The sequence below is a fragment of the Magnolia sinica genome, chromosome 7, assembly GCF_029962835.1.
Source record: "Magnolia sinica isolate HGM2019 chromosome 7, MsV1, whole genome shotgun sequence".
In the NCBI taxonomy this organism is placed as follows: Eukaryota; Viridiplantae; Streptophyta; class Magnoliopsida; order Magnoliales; family Magnoliaceae; genus Magnolia; species Magnolia sinica.
In genome coordinates, this window is record NC_080579.1 from 12,252,246 (window position 1) to 12,278,030 (window position 25,785).

Sequence of the window (25,785 nt, forward strand, 5' to 3'; positions counted from 1 at the left end):
TGTCTCATTCGCGCGAGTTGAAGTTGCTCTTACTTAGCTGAATCTCAACCCTTCAACTTGTAAGCCACAAGTTTAACCATTTTTTTCTCAGAAATTTTCATATAGTCAAAAATTCACTTAACTTTGAAAACTAAATCGAGAAAATCCTCAATATAAAGTTGGCCATTGAAGCTAGGGAGATCAACCTTCATTCAAAAATCCCTATCTCGACTCGGCCTGATGCCCATTCGTTCTTCTTACTAGAAAATCATATCATTAATCTCCTCATCACTAGATCCACCATCTTCGGGAAGTGATTTACAATTAGCCATAGGAGATACCCTCTGAACATGATGATTGCGGGCCTCAATGACAACTTGAAGTCACTCATCCTAAAAATATGGGCATTCTCTATAACTTTCGTTAAATTGTCGATTATTGTCTGCAGCCCTTACATGGCTAGAGTATTCTCCTACCGAAAACTCTCGAACGTTGTCATAGTTATAGGATTCTCTAGAGCACCGTCCATAGGATTGTTGTTCGCACCTTTATTAGATGCCATCGTCCCAAAGAAAAATCCTTGCTCTGATAGTATTGATGTAGGGAATAATATAATGAGATCGTTCATCATCTTTCTCGATTGATAAACACCTTGAATATACAAGGTACTCTTAAATCTATAAGAGAAAATTCTTGAATACATAAGAGATGATAAAAGTATTTAAGAAATTTTGACTGATCAATTTTAAAAAATGAGTTTAATGTGCTTAAATAACCTTACGAAAATCCTAAAATGTAATAAAAAAATTCATAATCAAATAAGGAAACAAATCCTTAAAAACGTGTAAATTTTCACGTCCATCGACTTGTCATTGACCAGTCGAGTCGATCAGTCAAACGGGTTAAAAAACGTCCAGAAACTTAAAACTAAAATTATGTGAATTTTGACCTGTGATGCAATTGGTCAACTTGTCGAAACTAGCAGCAATTGTCCAGCAACCAATCTAAAATTCCTATCAAAAATTTGACTTGTCAACCATATTTATCAATCAGTCAAATTATGCTGAATTTTGTTAATTTTTTTCTTTAAACTTCTTTCGATCCATACGTATTACAAACATGCTTGATCCATGTTCTGCACCAGATATGATGGATCTTATAATAGCAAATAGATATTCATTTACCTTATTATTTGTCCTTTCAAAATTGAATTTAAATAAAAAATATTTTTTCGAGTGAAAAATATTGTACAATTACTTGAATACTTAACTTTTAAGTGGGGTGAATACTGGTATTGTGATATCTTGCTTATTTATTGGCATTAACTTTTACATATTTGTTAATGAATTTTAAAAAGACATGAAGTATAATTTTTCAAAAATTTTAATTTTTAGATTTGACATAAGATCCTTATATATAATTAAATTTCAAAATATCGATAAACTAAAGTTACATAGATTAAATGAGTCACCAATAAATTTTTATATATAATTACGAGTAGCTGAAATGAATGAACACATTTTCAGGAGTCTGTTAAAGAAACTTAGTCTCTTTATAAATATTTAAGATATTATAATAAAAATCTATAACTACCATTTTATGATTATTTTAACTATTAAAATTTTAAAAACCACATAATTTGTAAAGATATCATTTTTAAATGAATATTTTTATTATTTAATTAAAATAATTGTTTAAGTCATCTTTATAAAAAGTAATTATTTTTAAATAAAGTTATTATGAATGTGTTGGGGTTGAAGATTACATATTACCTTTCATTATAACCGTCCATATTTCAAGTGTTTCCCCAAATAAACAATGGTTAGAAGTTGTACTAAATAAAAATTTGTAACCATTTATATTTGTAATTCAATATGGATTATTAAAAAATAATTTTAATATCTTACATTTAACACATGATCATCGAACTCGTATAGGGTGATACATATTAATATCAAATCGTAACATGAAGAGTGTTGTTCATGTTTTATAGTATTCGTATCTTAAAATTTAAATCATATCATATATCGTTATTTTTATGGCATACAAAATAGAATGTCTACTTATGAGGTGAATAAATATAATAGTTTGAAAACAAATAGTTGTTATTTTTTTTTTTTTACCGTCCATTTTTAGTGTTATGCAAGTGTACTAAACAAATAAATTAACCAACTTCATTTAAAAAAGACACATGTTTACTTTAGATCTCAGACAATGAATGAAGGTTAGATCTTGACATTTATCATATGAACTATTGGCATATAACATATCAATGTCACATATCCATCTTACCATTTTATACCCACATGTTCTCTCTTTTTGTATATATCACATGTCGTTTACTACTCACCTGTCAGAAAAAGCTTCGATTTTTGTTAGTTTTCAGAAATGACAAAAAAGTCTTCTTAAAAAATAAAATCTTTAATTTTTTTAAATTCACCAATCAAAATGCTTCAAAAGTATTATATTAATGATGTTCCAACTTAATAGCCCTATCACTGTTGTTGCAAATCTTCATGTATTTCAATGATCCAGTAAAAATGCAAGTCAAACTTCTGCCCATTTTGTTTTAATTGATACATATAATCCTTCAATATGGATTGCGTTTAGAAGGATGACGTGCTCCATCTTGCGTTGATAGGAAACAATACGTATACGTGTATAGATATAGGGCCCACAATGAAAAGGTAAAATTGTCTAACATGAATACTTGCGGATGAATAAATGTAAAACTCACAATAAAAAAGTAAAAGTATCTAATATGAAATTATCAATTTTTCCTTTTCATTGTAAACATGTGCATGTAGCACTTTTTATTAGTATTGGATGGAGTTTGTCAAACCTATTAGACCTATTTCCATAATTTGTATATTATATTAATTTTATTAGATATACATGTGAATTATATACCATGAAATGGCACGTGCGATGTTGAGAGTATTAGATAAATGACCATCAATGGCTATGAGGACATTTTGCTCTCAGTAGTCTATTCATAATAGAGATCTCGAGTGATTCGTACTTGTATGCTGTTAATCAAACTTCTAAATGGTTCATTTTCATATTATTTATTGTTATTAATGTTATTTATTTCTAAGACAATTTTTTTAATCGTTTGAAATTAAAATTAAGAATAGCATTAATATTTCTCAAATAAGAGAATCACCTCATACTAAAAAAGTTGTTAATGTTAACATATAACATAAGTTTATAAATATAAATTAACATTCTTATTATAAATACATAAGAAAATTATAAGAAAAATTCAAAAAGAACGCATATGATCATAGAGAGCGACATCTTATTGCAATGACTAATCTTATAACGCTCACACATTATTTAGATAAAGTTTAATGATTTGTATGTTGTTGATTTATTATAAAGAAAGAGTTATGTAGAGTCATTAATTTATATTTAACATGTGGGTGCTTTGTTTAACATAAGTAGACTAGCTTGATTTTTTAGTTAATGGTATGATTTCATGACTACGATGTAGTAAAAGCTTAACTGATAAAACTTTTCTTATGATCTAAAGCAAAAGATACTCTTCTCATTTAAGTAAAAATTTATTATAAGATACATCAATCAAATAGTTCTTTCTTAAAAAATAGCTCTTATTCATTAAAGGCCTGTTTGATTTTTTAACTCAACTATAATTACCTTATAAATAGGTAATAATTATTTACGTATGTAATTAATATATCATTCCCAATGCAAACAGTGATAGCTTACCTTATAAACACCAAGAGAAATTTACTAAATAAATGTAGGGCCCACCGTGATATATGTGGCTTATCCACACTACCCATCCATTATGTCAACTGAATTTAGCGTTAACTTAAAAATGAGGCAGATCTAAAGCTTATCTTCAATGGACCACACCACAATAAACAATGAGAATTCAAAACTTACCATTAAAAACTTATTAGGGCCCCTAAAAGTTTTGAATTAAGCTGATATTTCTGTTTTCCTTTTATCCATGTCTGTGTGACCCTGTGATCTCGTTAGACAACGAATAAACCTCAATGTGGGCTTAGTAAAAGAAACAACTTTTAATAGTGGACGAATTAAGATCATTGTTTCCTTTCTTGCAAGCCATTTGAATGTTGGATCTATTTTATTTTTAGCTCATGCCCCAAAATGTTATGAGGAAACAGAATGATCGATGTATATATATCATATAAATTATAGTGGAGCCCACATATTAAGTTCAACACTTTTGAACCGATTTTTAATGTGAAATTACTCACTTATTTTCAAACCAGGTGAAAAAGTAATAATTACTTATTTACCATAAATTTATACATATCATGAAAAATCAAACAAGTCATAAATAATTCAAGTGATAGATATGACCCTATTAATAAATATGATACTTGCAATGCCTATAGAAGAAAAAATGAATTTAAAGAGCTTGAGAGAGACATAAATTATTCTTGTTGACCATAATTTTAAAATGATTATTCCTCATTATTCTTGCATGCAACATTTATGTGCATCTATTTCAAATGTCTAAATTGTGAGAAATGTTATGAACGTATCATGTCTCCAAGTAATACCAGTTAAAATATCTTACATGCCAAATTAATTTGTGCATGGAGTTCTTAATAAACACATTATATGAAGAAAATTAGCACCATTACTAATCAATCAGGGAGTACATTCATGACATGAAAAAAAAAAAATTTAATGTGCTCAACTAATCAACTAACATATAAATTTAAGACATGAATAAATGGTTTGAAAAATAATAACTACTCATATTCAACATATGCATGCTCTGCTTAATATAAGTGGAATAGCTTGTTTTTTTAGTCAATGACATAATCACAAGAACACCATATAGTAAAGACTCGACTGATTGAACATACCTTTTGTTATCGAGTAAAGTAACCATTATCATTCAATTGAGATTTATTTGAGAAACATTCATTAAATAATTTATTAAAAAATCATTTTATTTATCGATAATAGATATGACACTTACAATGGATATAGAAAAAGATATTTGAAAGGCTTAGAAGAGACAAAGGATACTATTGTTCATCACAAATTTAAAATGATGGTAGCTTATTATGTTCGCATATAACATTCATGTACATTTATTTAGACAGTCCAAATTGTGAGAAATATTATTAATGTATTATATCTCCAAATAAAATTAATAAAAATATTTTAACTTTTAAATGATTTTTAATAAGCAGATGGTTATAGGTAAAAGTCTTTAAAATGACATCAATTAATATATTTTCATCATTCAATTGATAAGTACGTACAAAATAGACGGTTAAAAATAAAGAGAAATGCTCAAACACTTACTGCATATTCAATTGGTTGGCAGTGGTGCTACCATGGTGTTTGTATATCTGACTCGTCCAATAAAGTTGTCCCACCATAAAGATGAGACACTCCAAAAGTTAAGAGGATTGAACCATCAGGTAGGATATACTATATATATATATATATATATATATATATATATATATAATGAAAAACTATAGAAAAAAAACTATATATTCTTGCGTGGTGCATTTAATGACAGATTAACATGATTTTTAAGAATTTCATTTTTACAATGAAACAATCTTGTTGGAAGAGAGAGATATCATACAAACACTATAGTGGGCCTACATGCTCACTAATTTTACATATGACTAGTTGTGTGTGGGTACCTCTCGATAATAAAATAATGAGTAGTTTTCCAACACACATCTTTACCTTTAAATTATCTTTAAAAAATCGCATGTAGATTTTTTTTCATATTTTCTCTTAGTACTTTGAATACCAATAATCATTTTTATTTGAAGGCTAGGTTACTTTGATTAGTACATCAACATTGGAATTATTATTTGGACAGTCGAAATCGAAATACAGGCAAGATGGGATGAATGGAATGGGATTCCATGGTAATTAAATAGCAGCAATTACACTCTAGTGTGTCGTTAAGCTAGAGAGTATGAGTTGACAGACATGAATCAAAGACAAGGAATCAAGAATGTTGTATAGGTGGCCCTATTTGATGAACATCTCACATCTCACACACATGTACTTTGACAGTAGGTGTGGGCCATCGGGCATTCCTTTGTCTCTCTCTCACGGATGTCTTATAATACACATGTATGTGCATGATATGTCAATGCTTCATAATGGGTCTATGATGTGGCATGGTGTATCACTAAGACATGCATTATTAGAAACTTCAAATAAATATGCTCATTTAGATAGATGATGGGCATCACAGCAAAAATGTTAATTTTATAAAATTTCACAAGATCTAAACCTTTTATCTACAGGAAGTATATATTCATGCTTCATGCAAAATACAAAGCTTGACCACTCTTTAATTCACCACAAAGTACATCATGAACAAGGACTGCCATTAATTATTTTTCTAGTGATCCATTTATTTCAACCATATGAAGTCCGCGAGAACTTCTTAATGCACCATACACCGTGAAAGTTAAAGGTATATAAATTCACATTCTACATATTTGCACCACATCGACAAATATACTGCAAAGTGGACGGTCCATCTCATGCACGTAAATACTGCAGTATTTCTCTTACATGAGCTGGACAATATACAATAGGTAACCCTTAATCTTTGCAAAGTATATATGCATTTTTATTTTTAATAAGTTCAATTAGAAATTAATCAATCAATACCATTCATCCATTTTTTTCATCGTTAAGAAATCATGAAATAGTAAATTATACAAAAAAAAGTGAGATTAAATCAAATAATATCAAGACATTTTAAATTGAATATGACTCGTTAGTTTATTTTTCTTAACCATCCATCTATAAGTCCAAAAATGAAATTTAAATTTACCAACAAACTAGAAAATAACGATTAACAAAACAGTTGGATGGTCCAAATTATAAAATAGTAAGTCCTACTCCAAAAAGAAATGCAGGAACATGGTTCAAATATATGAACTACGTACCATGTAATTCCATAAGTTACCAAGAAAGAGAGATCTTTTTCCCTATTTTGTGCCTGACCCAATGGCCGCGGGGCGGGCAGACCCGATCAAACGGACCATCTCACTCCCCCCTATCTCTCTCTAAAAGAGAATCTCAAATGCATAAAGAGCTGGTAGTCTCTCTCTCCCCGTTTTATTCTCTCTTCTTGCCACCTCTCTCTCTCTCTCTCTCTCTCTCTCTCTTCCATGTATTCCGTACGGATTAGGGTTGGGGCTCCAAATCCCTCTTGATTCTCTCTATCTCACACTCTTCTCAGCTTGAGAAGGGGAATTCCTACCAAACCTCCAGTGTTCCATCTTTCTGAGCTGTTTTTCGCATTTTTGGCGGGGAAATTAGGGCTTGTTCTGAGCTGATTTTTATTTTTATTTTTAAAATTTGGCTCTGTTTATTTGTTTTAGAACTTCTCGAGCTGGTGGAGAGGTGTTTGGATTGCATTTGGTGATGTGACTTGATTCTAATATATTCTGTTCTGGGTCGACGGCGGTGGTGTCGGTTTGGTTTTTTTCTAGGGTTCTTGGGCGGTTTTGTTTTGGGAAGACTTGGTTGAGGAATTAGGGTTTGGACGGTGACTTTCTGTTTGGAGTCTGCAGCGGTGTTGGATTTGATTTTGTTCAGGTAATTTTTGGTGTGATTTTGAGTTGTATTTTGTGGGATTGAGCTTGGATTTGAAGCTTTCATCGTTTGATAGTTGGCGATTATTTGGGATTTTTTTCTCGTAATTTTGTTGCGTGGGAATATATTGAAGTGAGGGTATGCAGAATTGTGTTTTCGATTTGGCGCGTAGGTGGGGCACACCTGATCCAGGCCATTTGAATTGTGGGTACTGTCTGCATGGGTTGCGCTCTGGGAATCTCTCCCATTGGAATTCTTGCTTGATGGTGAGTGGATTCTCTTGAACTAGTGGTGAAAGAAACTGCGCTTTTGCATGCCACTGATCGAACAGCCAAGATCCTCCAGTGGAGAATTTTGTGGTTGTTTGCCTCCCATCCATGCTGGTCCACTGAAAATGAATCCTGTACTGTTGCTGGGTCTTAAAAATGCAGTTTTGCTTGATCGAGCCCTATATTTTGCCTGTTGTCTTGTCTGATTCTTGTAGACATGGTCTGTCATCGTGTTCAGGTAGTTGCGTAGAGTTTCTTCCTTTGCTAGCTGATTTTTGTTCTTGTAGATGATTTGGGTCGTGGGTCTTTTTGACATATTCCCTTCTGTTTTTCTCAAGATTCTAGGTTTACAAGTACCAAGAGTTTTGGTTGATTGTTTTCTTCTGCGTTTTGTGGATGATCATGGAGCCTTTTTCTGATATCCAGGTGAATCATTATTTTTGGGGGTTTTGTCAGGGTTATTTTGATCAGGTGTCTTCTCAATTTGGTTTTGATGATCTGTGATTTCTTCTTGAGTTTCTGGCAGCATAGTTAACTGATAAACAGCTTGTGCTGCATATTCTGGTTAATCTTTTTTCTGAGCTTCTCTATCCTGTCTGCGGTGCACAGTTTATGTATCAAATTCCCTCCACAAAACATGTGAAGGGGTCGCAACTCACCATTGATCTGGGAAATTCATTGGGTGGATGAGTGGATTCCTTACCACTCTCCAAAATTGCTTTGGATGAACAATCCTACCTTTCTGATCAGCGGGTTCCTTCCTGTTCAGTGCTGATGACTGCAAGTTTTCATTTCTGTCGTCTATTTTAGGTCATCATTAGGATGGATTAGTTAATCAGTGAAAATTTCTGCTATGGCCCATCGATATAGGTGCGTTTTAGATGAATGGTTTGGATCATAGAGTATTGGGCCATGTGTCTGATCTTCCTGCAGTGTGCATGATGATAAATCTTCTCTGTGGCTCATAGAATAGATTCTCCTGTTTTTATTTATATCCGGTGATTCTTATTGCAAATTATTTCATTCATACAGATCCTTTTGATGTCTTTGATTTTAACTGAGGTATAGGGTTCATGAGCAGATTGATCCTATTTTGGCTCTGTTGTATCGGGTTGGGGAATTTGGGATATAGATATTTTATTTTGTCTGCATTACATTTTTCTTTCCTTTTTCTTTTCCTTTTTTTTTTTTTTTTTTTTTTTCAGTAAGAAAGTTTTAGTAGGAACCAAATGCCCGACCATGCTAAACGTGACCTCCCTGGAAAAGGGGGTGCATCCATTTTAACACTGCAACATAAACATGTTCTTCTCCTTGGAGTAATCGACTGAGATTTTATTTCCATCTTCTTATTTTCAGAGAATCCTTTATGTTTGGATTCTTTTGATTAATCAACTGAGATTGGTGTGTGATCAGGTTTGAGCAGATGAGTCGTACAACGACAAATGAGAGCGACAGCGGAATGCTTGCAAAGGACCAGACTGATTCACCTTCAATGGATGAAAGCAGCTGTGGAGGGGGGATGGGAGGAGCAGGCCTTTTGAAGAAAGGGCCCTGGACATCCGCAGAAGATGCTATTTTGATGGATTATGTTAAAAAACATGGAGAGGGGAACTGGAATGCTGTGCAGAAGCACTCGGGCTTGTCTCGTTGTGGCAAAAGCTGTCGTTTGCGATGGGCAAATCATTTAAGGCCAAATCTGAAGAAGGGGGCCTTTACGGCTGATGAAGAACGGATGATCATTGAACTCCATGCGAAAATGGGAAACAAATGGGCTCGGATGGCTGCACATGTAAGTGTACATTTCATTTTCATTTCCATGTGAATTTGTGCGAATCATCTTTTAATTATATGCACCATGCAATTTTCTCACTAATGTAATTTAGGCAGCAGACATGATGGTAAGCCAGCCATAGAAGCTTGAGATACCAGTATATCCATGCAGTTATTTTTTAAGACTAGAAATTATATTGTTGCGTGTATATGCTACATTGCTACATAAAAGTAAGCATCAGTAAAAATCGGTGAACAATAAAATACGTTCCTGGGCACAGATCAGTGAGGCCATAGTGCCTCTCCTGGAATCTGATGTCGTGCCAGTTTGCGTTGAGGAACAAATGACAAATACTATGTTTGATGCATAGAATGGGTGGTGTATCCAGGATCCCAATTGCAATGATCTGCCAACTAGGATCAGATTGGTGGGCCCCATGGGCTGTCTGCTCAGATTGTGGACCACACACGTGAGCACTGTTCTTCTGTGCACTGTTTGTCTGTACATATGCATGGACTAGCATAACTAACTAGCTTCTTTTGAGTTTCAAGTTTTGTAGAAGTTTCTTTTTTAATTAGGAAACCTGTTTATCAAGCTAATGACAATTGACATGATGAGCAGATTAGGAAGCTTATTGAAGAAAGGCCTATGTGTATGAGGCCATATAAATGGAACTAGACATGGTTGTTTTTTTTTTTTTTTTTGGAAAGGTGAACTAGGCATGGGTGTTTAAAAAAAAAAAAAAAAAAACTATTTTTAAAAATGATTAATGACTTTTTGCTTTTAACTGGTGATGGTGGAAGATTGTGGGGTGTGATGTTCCCAAAACTAGTGGTGCGATGCACTAGTTCTATCCTTTCTTGTGGTGTGGTGCCCTAGAAACTGTTGAAATCTCATTCAACAGCCTTTTCCTTTTCTTTTTTTTCCTTGATGAATGTGTGCAACTGAGTGGTGGTCTTGGAAGTGATTTTCATCCACAAATCTGGTACGTGTTTTAAGGGTCATGTATATCTTAATCCTGGCTTAGTTTCTGCTTGATCTTGTGTTGTTTTTGTTATCAGAGCCTCGATATGGTGTCTTTTTCGTCAGTTTTGGTATATAGCACATTCCTAATCTCTTGGGAGTTTGTTTTCGCTCCGGGTTTAACAGTTTCATTTTTTGTTATTGCTCTGCATAAGCTCAGCTGGTTTCAAGATATTCAATAACGGTAATGGTGGCTGCAATGGTCAGTTTACAGGTCTATGCCCCACTGCCCCTCCCCCCTCTTCCTTCTTTCTAGAACAGGCGTTACAGTACTCTGTCGTGTAATGGATCCCATTGTTACTGTTACATAACGGTTGTTACGGGCCCATTATGGTCCCTTTTTTTTTCCAGAAATGGGTGTTATAACCTTGTATCGCGTAATGGATCCCATTAGTATCGTTACATAATGGTTGTTACAGACCTACAGGTCCATTATGACCAACCCCCCCCCCCCCTGCAGAATGGGCATTACTTTATTGCGTAATGGGTCCCACCATTACTGTTACATAATGGCCATTACATAACTGTTTTTTAATACCATGCCTGGTTTCGTTTGCATCTGTATCTGGTATCAATAAACAAAAATCTGCAACAAATCTGTTTTCTGCAAACCTGCTAAGAAAAATCAATTGATCAAATCTAATTTACTGTGTGCCTCATCAATTGAATTCCAAAATCTTTTTTTTTGTTTTTGGATGCAAAATTATTTTGTAATTATTGTTGACCTGATTTATCTTTCTTGCTGCAAATATGCCTTTTAAAGTTAATCTGTCAGACCCAATGTTGTTGTCTGCTTCAAGTCACTGAAATTGAACAAAAGAACTCCAGATTTGTTCTGCTGCAAGTTATTATGATTGGCCAGTTTGTCTCTGCATTCAACCCAGTTTCCGCAGACCAAGTGTTAAATTTATAGGTTTTGGGTGGTTTGGAATGATTCTACTGTTGGTTAAATAAGAAAGCCTGAATTTCAGAAAGTAGTTGAAATAATCAGGACCACAAGCTGAAACTGCATTAATCTAGTTTAGCAATCTTATTTTCTTATCTTTTTTGTGTGTTTTTTTTTTCCTTTTCTTTTTCTTTGATGGATAAACCAAAATTTTTTGAAAATGCCAAAAAAAAAAAAACAACCAACCTGGGAGAGGATCCAGTGCCCTGGAACCGAAGGTAAAAAAGGAACCAAATTGGCTAGGCTACCACTTCTCTGAGGATCCAGAGCATCAACCCTCCTATGAATTGCCTCCGGTGATACCCTATTTAAGTAGGAGTAAGAGACCGCATCAATCACCATACTCAGAGAATCCCTACAAACAGAGAGCCTTGGCCCCAAGTGGGCAGATGCGTCGTGGATGTAGCAGACCCTAGTGGGGTTCCCAACCACTATGGAATTTGCAGTCTTCTTCTGGATGAAGCGGGCAGAGTGTTAGTTGCTTTATCTGTTTCAGTCAAAGTTGAATCTATGAGTAGAACCATTGTGCTTGCAGTTAGAGATGCTATCTGCACTGTTTTCAATCAGTTTTCCCAGTCCCCCATTTCAGTGGAGGTGGCCGATAAACATGATTGTTGTTGCACTGAGGGGACCGTGGCTTATCCATGTAATCTGTTTTGAGTTTTTGATGTGGACATCCGAGCACTTATGGCTAGACAATCATCGCATGGGGCCCAAAGGACGCAAGTCGCATTCATAGCCATTGTTAAAGACCCCACACTGGGTAGATGTGCGTGGGTTGATTGTTTGGAGCGTTTGGATTGTTGGATTGCATGGGTGCATTGATCGGCCCGTTGGATCGCGCACGATGGACCTTTGGCCTAGCTTGATCGTGGACCACCCCATTGGCTATGAATAGTTTATGATAGTTTAGATTTATTTGTTTTGAGTAATTTTTGTCATTTAGTTTATTATTTTTGGACTATTTTATGTTTTACTTGAGATATGGTTTTTTTTTTTTTTTAATGAGAATTCTTTCCTGAGAGAGGTTTTTTTTTTTTTTTTAAAGAAAAGATAAAAGGTTTGGACCCTCTTTAGGTTTTGATTATTATGAACCATGAATGAAAAGAGTTTCCTTTCCTTTGCTATGTGATTTAGCAATTCATCCTGCGATGGGATTGATGGTGTGAAGCCATTTGGGGAGTGATTCCCTTAGTTATCCTCTTGTTTTCTTCCTCTCTCTCAAGGTACTCCTCTTCTCATCTCTCTTTCATCTTCTTTTTCTGTTTCTTTTTCTTATGATTCTAAACTAACCTAGACCTAACCCACACCTAACTGTTCTGGACGAATGTGGAGCGACAGGCGGAAAGATCTGGAAAGGATCTGGTCTCTCATTGGGTTGAGATGAAAGAGATATTAAGAGAAATATCTTCCCTTTTCCTATGAACCTTGACTCCTAGATCAATGGCAATCCCTTAGGCAAGGTTCCATGTTTGTAACTGATTACATCGTGCGCTTTGATGAATACATGATGCTATGTAATGTTCAAGAAGACTCACTAGTTACACTATCCCATTTTAGAATGGGCTTTTGCCCAGAGATCTAGCGTGAGCTCATTCATCATGATGTGAACACTGTAGAGCACACCTATCAGGTGGTGTAAGAGTTGGAGCGGTATCTGAAACTGCCATTCGTGAGGCGGGTTGATCCAATGTATTATAACATCGAGCCCACTTCGCAAGGAGCCGGACCAAACGTTGGAACTCAACCCAATGGCCCTACTAGTTCGAGACCCATCTACAGAGAAGAAAAGGGGAAAGGGTTGGCTGGTACTAGTGTGCGGGCTGATGAGTCCATGCAATGTTACAATTGTTGAATATATGGGCATTTCACACATCAGTGTCCTACAAAAGAGAGAAATAAGGCCCTTGCCATTGGCGAGTTAGATAAAGATGTGGCTGATCAGGGTGAGTACTAAGAAGAAGTTTATCGGCCCGATGTCACTGGAACTAGTGACGAAGAGGTTGAGCATGTTGAGACTGCACCCCTTGCATTTGTTAAGTGTGTCTTGGATCCTCTTCCTCCCACAGTCACCACATAAACAAGAAGATGAGTGAGAATAGCGAAGAGTCACAACCTAAGTCTCTCCATATTATAATTATGAAAGAATTTGACAGAGAGGCTAAGGATGGAACAATAGAGTCAGTTCCTATGTCAGTATCCCATAGGCTGTCAGAGTTCCCAAAGAATTTGTCGTATCCATGATTCACATGTTGAAATTAGAAAACAGATTAACATGAGCAATGAAATGCACAGGATATTCGCTGACTCTCATTACAAGTTCAGAGAGTTTTAGATAGGTGACTATGTGATGGTTTGTATGAGGCCCAAACGGTTTCCGCAAGGGGCCATTAAGAAATTACAAGCCTGTAGTGCATGACCTTATAAGATACTGAGTAAATTGAGACATAATGCATATGTTGTGGATCTTCCACCTGAGATGGGTTTCAGATCTATATTCAAAGTGGAAGATCTTTTGTCTTTTGAGGGTCCAATACCTACACCTATTAGCCTTTATTTAGATTATCACCTTGATCCAGATGATAGCTTTCCTGACCTGTCCCATGACCCTTGGCCTATACCTGCATATTCTTCCTAGCATTTACCTCTTTTGCCATACACACCTACCAAAAGAGAAACAATAGAGGATATCTGGGATGAGTGAGTAGTTTCCACCCAACATGGAGGTTGTCAGTAGTACCTTATCAAGTGGAAGGGTAGGCCATATTCAGACAACATATGAATCACAAAGACAGAGCTTCAGGGATGAGACCTGGATCTCCTCAAGCATCACTACCGCTTTATTTCGGGAGAGGTGATATCTCCTCAGTCAAGGGGAATTGATGAGGACATCTGGGCACTTATGGCTAGACGATCATCACATGGGGCCCACTGGGCCCAAGTCGCATTCTTAGCCATCATTGAAGACCCCACATTGGGTGCATCGATCGACTCATTGGATCGCGTATGATGGACCTTTGGACCACTCTTGATCGTGCCCCATCTTGATTGTGGACCATCCCATTGGCTATGAATAGTTTAGGATAGTTTAGATTTATTTGTTTTGAGTAGTTTTTGTTGTTTATTTTATTATTTTTGGACTATTTTATGTTTTACTTGAGATAAAAGTTTTTTATTTTTTTCAAATGAGAATTTTTTCCTGAGAGATTTTTTTTTGTAAAAGTCTCCTTTTGATATCATAAAGGTTTGGACCCCTTTTAGGGTTTGATTATTATGAACCATGAATGAAAAGAGTTTCTTCTCCTTTGCTATGTGATTTAGCAATTCATCCTGTGATGGGATTGATGGTGTGAAGCCATTTGGGGAGTGATTCCCTTAGTTATCCTCTTGTTTTCTTCCTCTCTCTCAAGGAGGAACTTCTCTTCACATCTCGCTTTCTTCACCTTCTTCTCTTTCTTCTTATTCTTCTTCTTTTCTTTTGATTCTAAACTAACCTAGACCTAACCTACACCCAACCGGACCCAAGCTCTAGCCATGAACCATACATCGGGAACAGTACAGCATGAACGGTGTCTGTACGGATAGCCCCAATCCGTGGCCTCATTGCTTTGAATCTTCAACTTCTCTCATCCCTTTGATCCCCTTTACAAAACGCCTAAACATGAATCCCAAAGCCTAACCCTAATATTTCCAAATTCCAAAATCACCAATCTTTCCAAACCCTAATCCCCAAATCTGAATTTCCCCAAAATCCTATGACCCTAAACCTAATTTTACCAAAATTCCCTAACCTATTAACCCCTAAACCCTCAAATCCCTATCCCCAAAATCCTAAATTCTCTAATCCCTATATTGAAACCCTATATTCTTAGTTTGCTAAATACTCTAAACTTATTCCCTACATTCCCTAACCCTTAAAACTTCCCTAAGCATGCAAAACCCTTGGAACTCAAGTGATTCCATTAATGTTCAGATTTAATACCTATGCTAGGGGGGAGTCCTATCTTTTACACGATCCTAATTACTTGATACTTTATAAAAATCACATTGCGGGATTGTTAGGTGATTTTAACCTTAACATGTTACAAATATGAGTTTCTTTAACTTGTGGTAGTTTAGCATTATTTTGTCTTTTGATTGCTCTAGGTAATCCGCTATCTAGTTTCAACGTATCATTTTAGGTTAGATCATCTCATCCTACATCAGTTTTCAAAGAGATAAGATCTTTTGTTGGGGTAGTAAATATTTTATTTACTTTGTCAATCAAAGAGTGATGCAACCACGGGATTGAAAGTGTATGCTAGGAGAAAGCATCACCTGCACATCTAGAGATCTAAAGAAATCTCACAAATCTTGACAGTTTACAACTATGATTTTTTTTTATTTTTTATTTTTAAATGAAAATCAACCCTTTGACTGTTGACCTATGACCGAGTTATCATATGGGCAATATTGGTCTCATCCACTAGGCCTTGGAATATGCAAAACAGATCCATTTTTATTTTCCGATTTGGATTAGTAGTTTGAGATATGCTTGTTTTAGTGTTGATTTTATTGGTAGGGGTATTTATATAATATAAGGGAATAGGGCATCTCATGGGGCATGGGATCTGTTTGCCTATAAATACTTGCTATATGTTAAACTTTAGGGATGCTTGTTTTTCTTCTCAATAAGAGTTTTCATTATGAGAACTACAAAGTTTTGAATCTGCATAAAAAGGGTGTGTGATATCTCAGCACGAGAAGGGCGTGTAATATATCTTTTAATCTCCAGTTGAGTCATATCCTAGATTCTCTACTATTTCCGGTTTTTCCTACTTCCATCTTTTGTTTCTATCCTCTAAAAAAAAAACCTTTTATTTGTTTCTCTGCGTAATCGCTGCCACATGAATTCATGTTCTTGTTTGAATATGTTCAGGCTTGATTCTGCGAGTTCTATTTGATTCTATTCCATCGAAGCTATTGGTTTTTGATCGTCGGATTAATTTGAATCTGCAGATTGATCTGAGGATTTATTTTAAACAGACGATCTTTTTTTTTTTTTTAAATTTCTGCCTCAGACTCTTTTTGTTGAATCTGATTCGTGATTCATGAGGACTGAATTATCAGAACAGTTAAGTCGACTGAAGTAGATCAGCCTGTGAAATCCTAGATACAAAGTTCGCTGTTTGCTTCGTACGCATCCCAATGCAAATCTGCATTTTCTGTTAATCAACCTAGAGTTACCCTGTTTACAACCAACCGACAGTCCATTACCCAAATAGCCTATACCTTATCTTCCTTTAACCCTTAAACTCTCAGCGTACGCTATCCAGCCATAGTTTCCCTTATTTTAAACCATAAACCTATCCCATTTATCCTAGATTTTGCTGAAGCAAACTCAGATTATTCAGAATTTGCTGTTGTTTTCCAAGATCCCCATCTAGGAGACTAGGGCACATCACAGAACCTAATCCATTGGTGCTTGACCTTGTAACCTTGGGGACCTTGCGCCCATCTTTGTATTGAGAATTCCCTTCCCTTCCCTTTAGTTTTGAATGAACTTTGTTAACCTTTCAACAAGTAAAAAAAAAAAAAAAAGAAGAAGAAAGAAAAGAAAAGAAATACATCTTCTTTTGCAGTAACCACCCTGCATGTTGCCACCAACTCCCCATCCATGCTCCCCTTCCAGTTCCTTCAGTGCAGACCCTACCACCTTCAACCGCCAAAGCCACCCACCAGCACATGAAACCCAGGCTCACCAATCGACTGATGCAGCATGGAAGGCAGACGAGTGGGAGAATTGAAGGCCAAAATATGAAAAAATGCCGATATAGAATAAGATGGATCATTGCCCCCCCAAAATTATCTTCAGTGGTGGGATTTAACAAGTTGATCCATCACCTACCGAATTAGGTAGAGATGGTGTTCCAGCACTCAAGCACCTATTCTTGAGTCGACTTATCTGAGAAACATGTCTCTAGGTCAGTGACAGTTCAATTCTCTCAATCACAGGAGTCAGACTTGAAATATCCTGGAATCTGCAAGCCAGCTCAGCAGAAGGCACCACATGATTTGGGCCATGTATCCTCTCTACAGAACCCCCTGATCAATCAACAAAAATCAACAGCTCCCTGAGCATCTGAATTCTGAGGTTACCCTAGGTCCTACCTTGCCGCCAGCACCCCCCTGGATCTCTGCAATTGAGGCAACAATCAACCCTAACTCCGACGACCTCATGCCATATGCAGTAACATATTCCCCACATACAATGTCTGTCAGGGGGGACTGCTGGAAATATCCCTTTCTCCATGTACAGTTCGCAATGAGGAAATGCAATGTCTCTGATTAGCCCTACTAGTTCCATTATCGTGAAAAATAGGGGGGAAAAAGTTCTCTGACTTCCAATTTCAACGCCTTCCCAACCACCAACTCCGACCTCAAGAGGATCTTGAGCCTAGCAAAATGTGACAAAGTTTCTCTTTGATGACATATTATCTATCTCCAATACCTACCTGAATCTAGACCCAATCTCACCAACCACCAAATCTATCCATGTGTGAATTGGAATTCCGAATACATGAATCCATGGGCCCCTGCTTGTAGCAACATCAGATGGGCTCCATTTGTCTACCTTCATCAGAGACATTGGTCAATAGAAGCAGAGTCCCTTGCGAACGCCACCAACTCCTCCTGCAAGCTGAAGGTAGTAGGGGTCAGTTTATCCATTACAAGCTTCGAAGTGCCAAATGGGAAACTGTTAATGCATCCAACATGTCGACTATAGAGACCCCTCCACAACCAGGCTGAGCATCTCCTTCAATCTTTTGTCAACAATAGGATTTGGTACCTGAAGCATTGGCTCACCAGTGCCATGAGAGCCTTCCTCTGAAACAAGCGCCTTTGAAGGAGCTAGTTAGTCCACTGTTCAAAGGCTTGAGCCTTTCGGATTAGGGTTATCAGTGTTGGCCATGAGATGACGCTTGATGCCTTTATTGTACTCCACAACCTTATATTCTCGCTTGTTCTAGAATTTTAAACCCTTTGGATTCGTTTCTATAGTACTTCTAAATTCTAATACCTGATTCGTTTCTATAATACTTCTAATACCTGCTACAAACAACCAATATGAATTTGATGCCTCCACTACCCACTACTTGCTTCTCAAGACAACTGCTATGCAACCCTAATTGGCATCTAGACTTAATGCAGGACCCACATAACCAATAGAGAAGGTATTTGAAGACCTTTTGTTCTTCGGGTTGAGGCCCCATAGGTTATTCAGTCCGCGAGGGAGGGTTGAGGCCCCATAGGTTATTCAGTCCGCGAGGGAGCGTTGAGGCCCCATAGATTATTCAGTCCAGGAGGGAGGGGGGGGAGAGATGCTACAATTATTTTCTGAAAATCAATATTGTATCGTAAACCCCATCAAAATGGATCAAATCACAAAATGTATGGTTTTTCTAAGAAGTTTTTTTTTTTTTTTGTAGAGAAGTTAGAAAGAAATATAGATAAGTGTAAAAAAATTGTACACATAAGAAATTAGTTAGGTCACCATTTCCCATCCATATATGTCTATTAAACAATTATGGACATTGTCCTACGAAAGCAATAAATTTATAACTATAATGTTCAAGCCAAATATGTTTTCAAACAAAAGAAACAATCCATAAATGCGAAACATCTTGATGTGCAAATGCGAAGAGTCATAAATCCTCATGTTATCAATTTTCTGTTCCATTGTGAAATCATAATGGAAATGACAATCTTAAAGTCATCTCAGTGTTTTTTGAATTCATAAGAAACTTGTGAAATCCAAGCAACTTCCCCACTATAGCCTATTTGACACCTCTACCATTCACTACTTGCTGCTCGAGACAACTATTATTCAACCCTAATTGACATCTAGACTTGATGCAGGACCCACATAAACAATAGAAGGTCTTTACAGATCTTTTGTTCTTTGGTTGATGCCCCATAGGTTATTCAGAGTCCCTATTTTATAGTTGTTTTCCTTTTTTATATCTAGCTATAGTCGATTGGCTATATGATATCCAGCCTACTACCCCAGCTGTGTGGACATTGTCCCACGAATGCAATATATTAATAACTATAATGTTCAAACAAAAGAAACAATCCATAGATGCAAAACATATTGATGTGCAAATGTGAAGGATCATAAACCCCCATGTTATCATTTTTTTTTTTCTGTTCCATTGTGAAATCATAATGGAAATGGCAATCGAAAGTCATCTTAATGTTTTTGGAATTCATAAGAAACTTGTGTAATCCAAGCAACTTCCCCACTATCGCATAAACTTACAGTTGTCAACAGAGAAATAGATCTTCTCTTGCTCAATGCCAAATCAGACAGAAAAGCCAAAATCCAAAAACAAATGATAACATCAAATGCATGATGTTTTCTTTATCCTTTGCATTTATTTATTTATTTTGAAAAGCTTCTTTATCCTCTGCTTTAGGGATGAAAAAAAAAAAAAAAACCAATAAAACCCTTCAAAATCCAAATCCTCCATCAATTTTTTAAATGTTGAAACGTATTTTTTACCCCTTTTTTCTTTAGTTTAGAATGGAAAGTAAGACCTTTGATTAAGGGGGAAAAGCCTCAGCTAAAATTGAAATTTCTCAATTCGTGACTTCCATTAAATAAAAAAAATGAATTGCATCGTTTATTTGAATCCATACAGTCATAAAAAGATTGAATAATAAATCATAATCCAATAATCCATACAGTCATATAAAGATTGAATCATAAAGTATACTATTCATTCCAGAAACTGTTTGTATGACTGATTTAAATTGTTTGATACTATCTTGATAACATTTACTATTATTCTACCTAATCGGTCCTGCCCTGTATCTGTTTTACCTCATAGGTGTGGTTTCTATGACTCCCCTACACTCCAACAGCTCAGAAAAAACTATTAAAAAGTGGGTTCTGGTAATGTCCCCGGCTTCACGAGGACATCAGCAATGTCCCTAAACCTTTTAAACAGCACACAGAGTGACCTATTGTTGGTTGAACTATTCATTCACCCATACAACTAGGAGCAAGCCATGATGTGAGAATCACGCCGATTGGATGATCCTAACGCTTCGAATGAGGCCAATTTATTCATTTTTTGAAAGATGAATAATATTATTGAACTGGGCCAAGGAGGCTGAAAAACAAAAGCCACAGAAATACAAAGAGACAGAAAACAGAAAGGAAAGCCAACAGAAAAGGCTTTCCTAATTCTTTCTCTATTTCCCACCAAGAAAGAAATATTTCTGAAGACCAACGCGTCCATCTTATTAATTTTCTTACAAAGGTAAGAAGATCTATAAAGAGATGATTTCTTAGTACGCCACCCTCCTAGCTCTACACCATATTTGGCCGAGATTACTGATTTCCATAGGCAGTCTTCCTCGGAGAGAATGCTAAACCCACTTGCCTAGGAGAGCAGAATTAACATCATCCAAACCTGTATACCTGCCCCTCCCTCAGAGATTGAATGTTACAATCGTTTGTTGTTTTTGAGCCACAAATCACGTGGTTAGAATAATCAAATCAAAGTGCTACTTTAGAATCATCGGAAATACAAAGTGGGATCTATCTACTAGATGTTTCAAGTGGACCTGTTTTGTTTATGCAGTCAATCTTGACTGTCCATTAATGCAGGGGCATTTTCACACTGGGCTTGAGTGGGGTCGCCTATTGGATGCAGGGGCACACTCGGGGTGGGTGACTCATGTGATTTAGGGCCCATAGGGGAGGTCTCGTGTTCGAGACTCCTCACCAGGGGTGATTAATGCGCATTTCACACCGGGCTCGAGTGGGGTAGCCCGTGAGATGCGGGGACACGCTCGGGGTGGGCGGCCCATGTGATTTGGGGCCCACGAAGGGGATTCGGCCGAGGTCTTAAAACCCATGAGATGTGGGGCCTGAGCTATGAGATAAAGGGATTAATTCGCCATACTCTAACAGTTCGAGCTTTTAGAGCAAATGGTTAATTGTCCTGCATCAAATTGGTATCAAAGCGGGAGGTCTCAGGTTCGAGACTCCTCACCGAGGGTGATTAATGCAGGGGCATTTTCACACTAGGCTTGAGTGGGGTCGCCTATTGGATGCAGGGGCACACTCGGGGTGGGTGACTCATGTGATTTGGGGCCCACAGGGGAGGTCTCGTGTTCGAGACTCCTCACCAGGGGTAATTAATGCGCATTTCACACCGGGCTCGAGTGGGGTAACCCGTGAGATGCGGGGACATGCTCGGGGTGGGCGGCCCATGTGATTTGAGGCCCACGAAGGGGATTCGGCCGAGGTCTTAAAACCCATGAGATGTGGGGCCTGGGCTATGAGATAAAGGGATTAATTCGCCATACTCTAAAAGTTCGAGCTTTTAGAGCAAATGGTTAATTGTCCTGCATCATCCATTTTCATGATATTGATCATAAGCTTAGGATAATCTGATTGGCATGATTTTATTTGCACCATGACTTGCTCCTAGTTGTATGAAATGAATGGTTCGGACTGACAATAGGTCTCCCTGTGTGCCATTTAAAAGGTTTGGGGGGGACATTGCTAACATTCCCATGAAGGTGGGGAAGTTTCGGGATGTTAGCAAAACCCTTAAAATTTTAAAAATACACCCATAACTTATTATTATGACCCCTTCAGTACTGGCATTACACTTTCATGGACTTTGATCTTGGCCCATTTTGAGCTGCATCAACCATAGTACTGGTTTAAGAAATGAATGCCAGAAGCAATCATGAAACGTGCCATTTTATGGCTTCTATTATAGTACTTACACAAATCTGTGAACTTGATTTGAGAAACAGGGAGCAAGATAAGTAGGTATTTTTACAGATCCTGCTAACCATGGATAGGAACCATTAGATGATGGTCTGGATCACAGACCTGGCCACTAACATGAGCCGATCATTACTAGTTTCATTTTTCTTTACTAAGACTGGTCTCATGGTACAATTTCCTTTGTACTTTATATTTTTCATTCAAACAATTTTATATTGCAAAAATATCTACACTTACAGTATAACCTATTTAATCATATTTGGTTTGCTAAGTGCATAAATGTGAAACCTTGCCTATCCACACTCAGTGACTGGTGCCAATATGGCACGTGTGCGAGATCCGGGCTTGCGATTGGTAGGTGGCACTGATCAGATATTCTGGTTTGAAAATCAGGTCATTTCACTCCCTCATGTGGGCCATGGTGGTCAGATACTCTTGTTTCAAAAATCAGGCCAGTTTTGATCCTCAGTGGGCCATGGTGTACAAAACAAATGATGGCTATTTTGATGGCAATCCATTTGTTTTGTACAATGGCCCTCCTGGGTACAACAGACTGATTTTTGGGCCAGAAGATCTAAACAATGTTGGCTACCTGTTGGAAAGCTTGGATCTTACACACCTGTTCTGTGTTGGCATGGGTGGATGGAGCTCCACACACTTGAGGCTTTAAGCAAGCTTCGTAAAAAATCAAAATACGCAGGCATGATGCATAGAAAACAATGAAAAAGAAACCTCATTTGACCTGAGTTGCCTCTAGCACCTCATGTATGATACTTTAAATTATAAATGGAGCATCCTCGACCAGGTAGCTTCTCTTCATTGCATTGCTCTCTTTCTTGTTATGTTTTAGAACCTTTATTGCCTTTTTCTGAGACATTTCCTCTTCAAATCATTTCAGTTGCCCGGCCGAACTGATAATGAAATAAAGAACTACTGGAACACTCGCATCAAGAGAAGGCAACGCGCTGGTTTACCGCTTTACCCTCCCGACGTGTGTTTGCAGGCACTGAATGAGGGTCAACCTAATCAGAACATTGGCGAATTCGGGGCTGGTGATACACGGCATCATGACCTATTGCAGCCAAACAGTTATGAAATTCCTGACGTCATCTTCGATAATCTGAAAGCCAATCAAGGGGCTTTATCCTATGCACCGACTTTTTCCTCTATTCCCATTAGTAGCATGCTGAATCAAGGGTTGGGACCATCTCAGAACTACAGCTTAGCACCTCCACCAATGCATCGTGTCAAGCGTCTCCGAGAATCTGAAACCTTGTTTCCTGGTTTTCCAGGGGGTGTCACCAACCCATTCCAAAACGACACCTGTGAGAAGGTCCAGTCACCCTTTGGTCTGGGCATTCCCTATGATCCTGATCCCGACGTCAAGAACCCGGCACCCTTTGGGGGTGTTGTTACCGGCAGCCATGCCCTTTTAAATGGCAATTTTTCTGCTTCCAAGCCTCTTCCTGAGGCGGTGAAGCAGGAGCTCCCTTCACTCCAATATCCCGAAACTGATCTGGGCGGCTGGGGCACATCCCCCCCTCTGCCATCAATTGATGCTGTTGATGCTTATATCCAGACTCCTCCGCTGACCATGCATGTGCAATCTGACTGTCTTTCGCCTCGCAACAGTGGCCTTTTAGAGGCACTGTTACATGAATCACAAGCACTAAGCAGCGCAAAGAATCAAACAGCTGAGAAGAGTCCGAATTCGCTGGCAGCGACCCCCACCGACATAATGGACGGGTCGATGCTGAATGAATGTGAGACGGAATGGGAAGGCTACACTGATCCAATTTCTCCCTTGGCCCATTCTGCCATATCAGTCTTCAGCGAGTGCACACCTATCAGCGGCAGCTCGTTGGATGAGTCACCACCTGTTAAAGCACTGCCTGGTAAGCACATTTCTTTTACTTTAAATCTTGATATTAATTGACAATTGTTGCTAGTTATGATGTGTGCTTCATAGAGATTTTATGGTGTGGTCCCCACCATAAAATGAAAATATGTTTGGCAATGAAAACATGGATGGGCCGCAGCCAAAACAAAAGTAAAAATGAACTATTATGAGTTAGACCGGTTGAATGTACGTTGTGGCTATTTTTTTCTCAACTTTCAAGTTAGCTGTCCATTTTGAAGATCACCGATTGGATGGCTGCCGCAATTTGATTTGCTTTGTTTTTGGGTCACGCTCCATCTGCTTGGTAACAACCCTGATCACATTATGCAAGTGCCCGATGTACGGAAGGATGCTTTGACGTGCACCTCATGGGATTATGAAAACATATCATGATAAGCACCCCTCGAGTTAAAATCAGACACTTCATTGATGGTTTCTGCAGGTCCTGAGATCAAGATTGAAAAGGTTGAACATGTCTCTGCCCCAGGTGGGGGAGGAGATAAGGAGAGCATCCCTCGGTTGGACTTCACCAGGCCTGATGCACTACTCGGTGCAGACTGGTTCGAACAAAGCTCCGAATGCGCAAATCACCTGGCGGCCCTTCTCAACGAAGACTTCTGCGGAGATTACAAGCACATGGCCACCGGATCTTCTACACTGAATCAGGGATGGGGACTTGGCTCATGTCCATGGAATAACATGCCTGCTGTATGTCAAATGTCTGAGTTTCCTTGAGGATCCCTGCTTTTCCTCCTCTGGACAAAGGCAGTCTGTGAGATGGGATCCATGGGTTACGTGTATCGTTAGGATGCTGTGTATGGCCCAGTCGTGCTTCTCCAGAACAAGCATACGTGGAAAGGCATTGGATAGAGAGGTACTTTTGCTGCAAAACTTACGCTTTTGTTATTGTTTGTAGAATAACTATGCACTGTTTTAGTATCTGAACATCGCTATTCAATGGGCTTCAATTATTTGATAGATTCCATTACATAATCTTACCTATATAATCATTTACTTATGCTTGGTTCACCTTTCTGAGAAAGAATGTTCCCGAACCAAAACGGCGTTTCCGGGTTTTGTTGTCATTGCAATTTCCGTGGTTGTCTTTGTGGGGGCTGGCAGGTTTGTGATATCGTTTTGGTCTGTGTGCTATGCAATGCTTGGCCCAAATTGCCTATTGCCTGCCCTTTCCTCCTGGCATGTGTTAGAGGTGGGGCCAGTCGAAAGACGGGCAATTCCTACCCCAGATGGGCTAATATATTTGATATCTCCTCTATGGAACAATACCATGGAGGAGATCACCATTGCACATGGATGGTGGGCTATGTTTTCTTTTTACCAGCACATCTGAGGGCTGATTGCAAATGTCTGATGGGGGAATTTTGTATTGGATTGTCCATCCATCATGGGCCCTGCCGGTTGAGCACCATGGATTGTGGAAAGATGGGTGTTTACCTGTAGGAATGCCGGCCTGAGTGAGATGGTCAGTTGTTTGAGAGGGAT

The 25,785-nt window shown here is 37.7% G+C and overlaps 1 protein-coding gene across 3 annotated transcripts; it reads left to right on the forward strand.

The window, feature by feature from the left end:
• Positions 1–6,930: 6,930 nt before the first annotated feature.
• LOC131251071 (transcription factor GAMYB-like) lies at positions 6,931–25,311 on the forward strand. 3 transcript variants are annotated; one of them, XM_058251564.1, is made up of 4 exons: positions 6,931–7,078; positions 9,261–9,636; positions 23,281–24,277; positions 24,725–25,311. In XM_058251564.1, the coding sequence occupies exons 2-4, from the start codon at positions 9,271–9,273 to the stop codon at positions 25,015–25,017; spliced, it is 1,656 nt and encodes a 551-aa protein (XP_058107547.1). In that variant the 5' UTR covers positions 6,931–7,078; positions 9,261–9,270; the 3' UTR covers positions 25,018–25,311. The 3 variants fall into 3 exon arrangements, with proteins under 3 accessions (XP_058107547.1, XP_058107546.1, XP_058107548.1); XM_058251563.1 differs by lacking the exon at positions 6,931–7,078 and adding an exon at positions 7,112–7,581; XM_058251565.1 differs by lacking the exon at positions 6,931–7,078 and adding an exon at positions 7,629–7,844.
• The last annotated feature ends 474 nt before the right edge of the window (positions 25,312–25,785 follow it).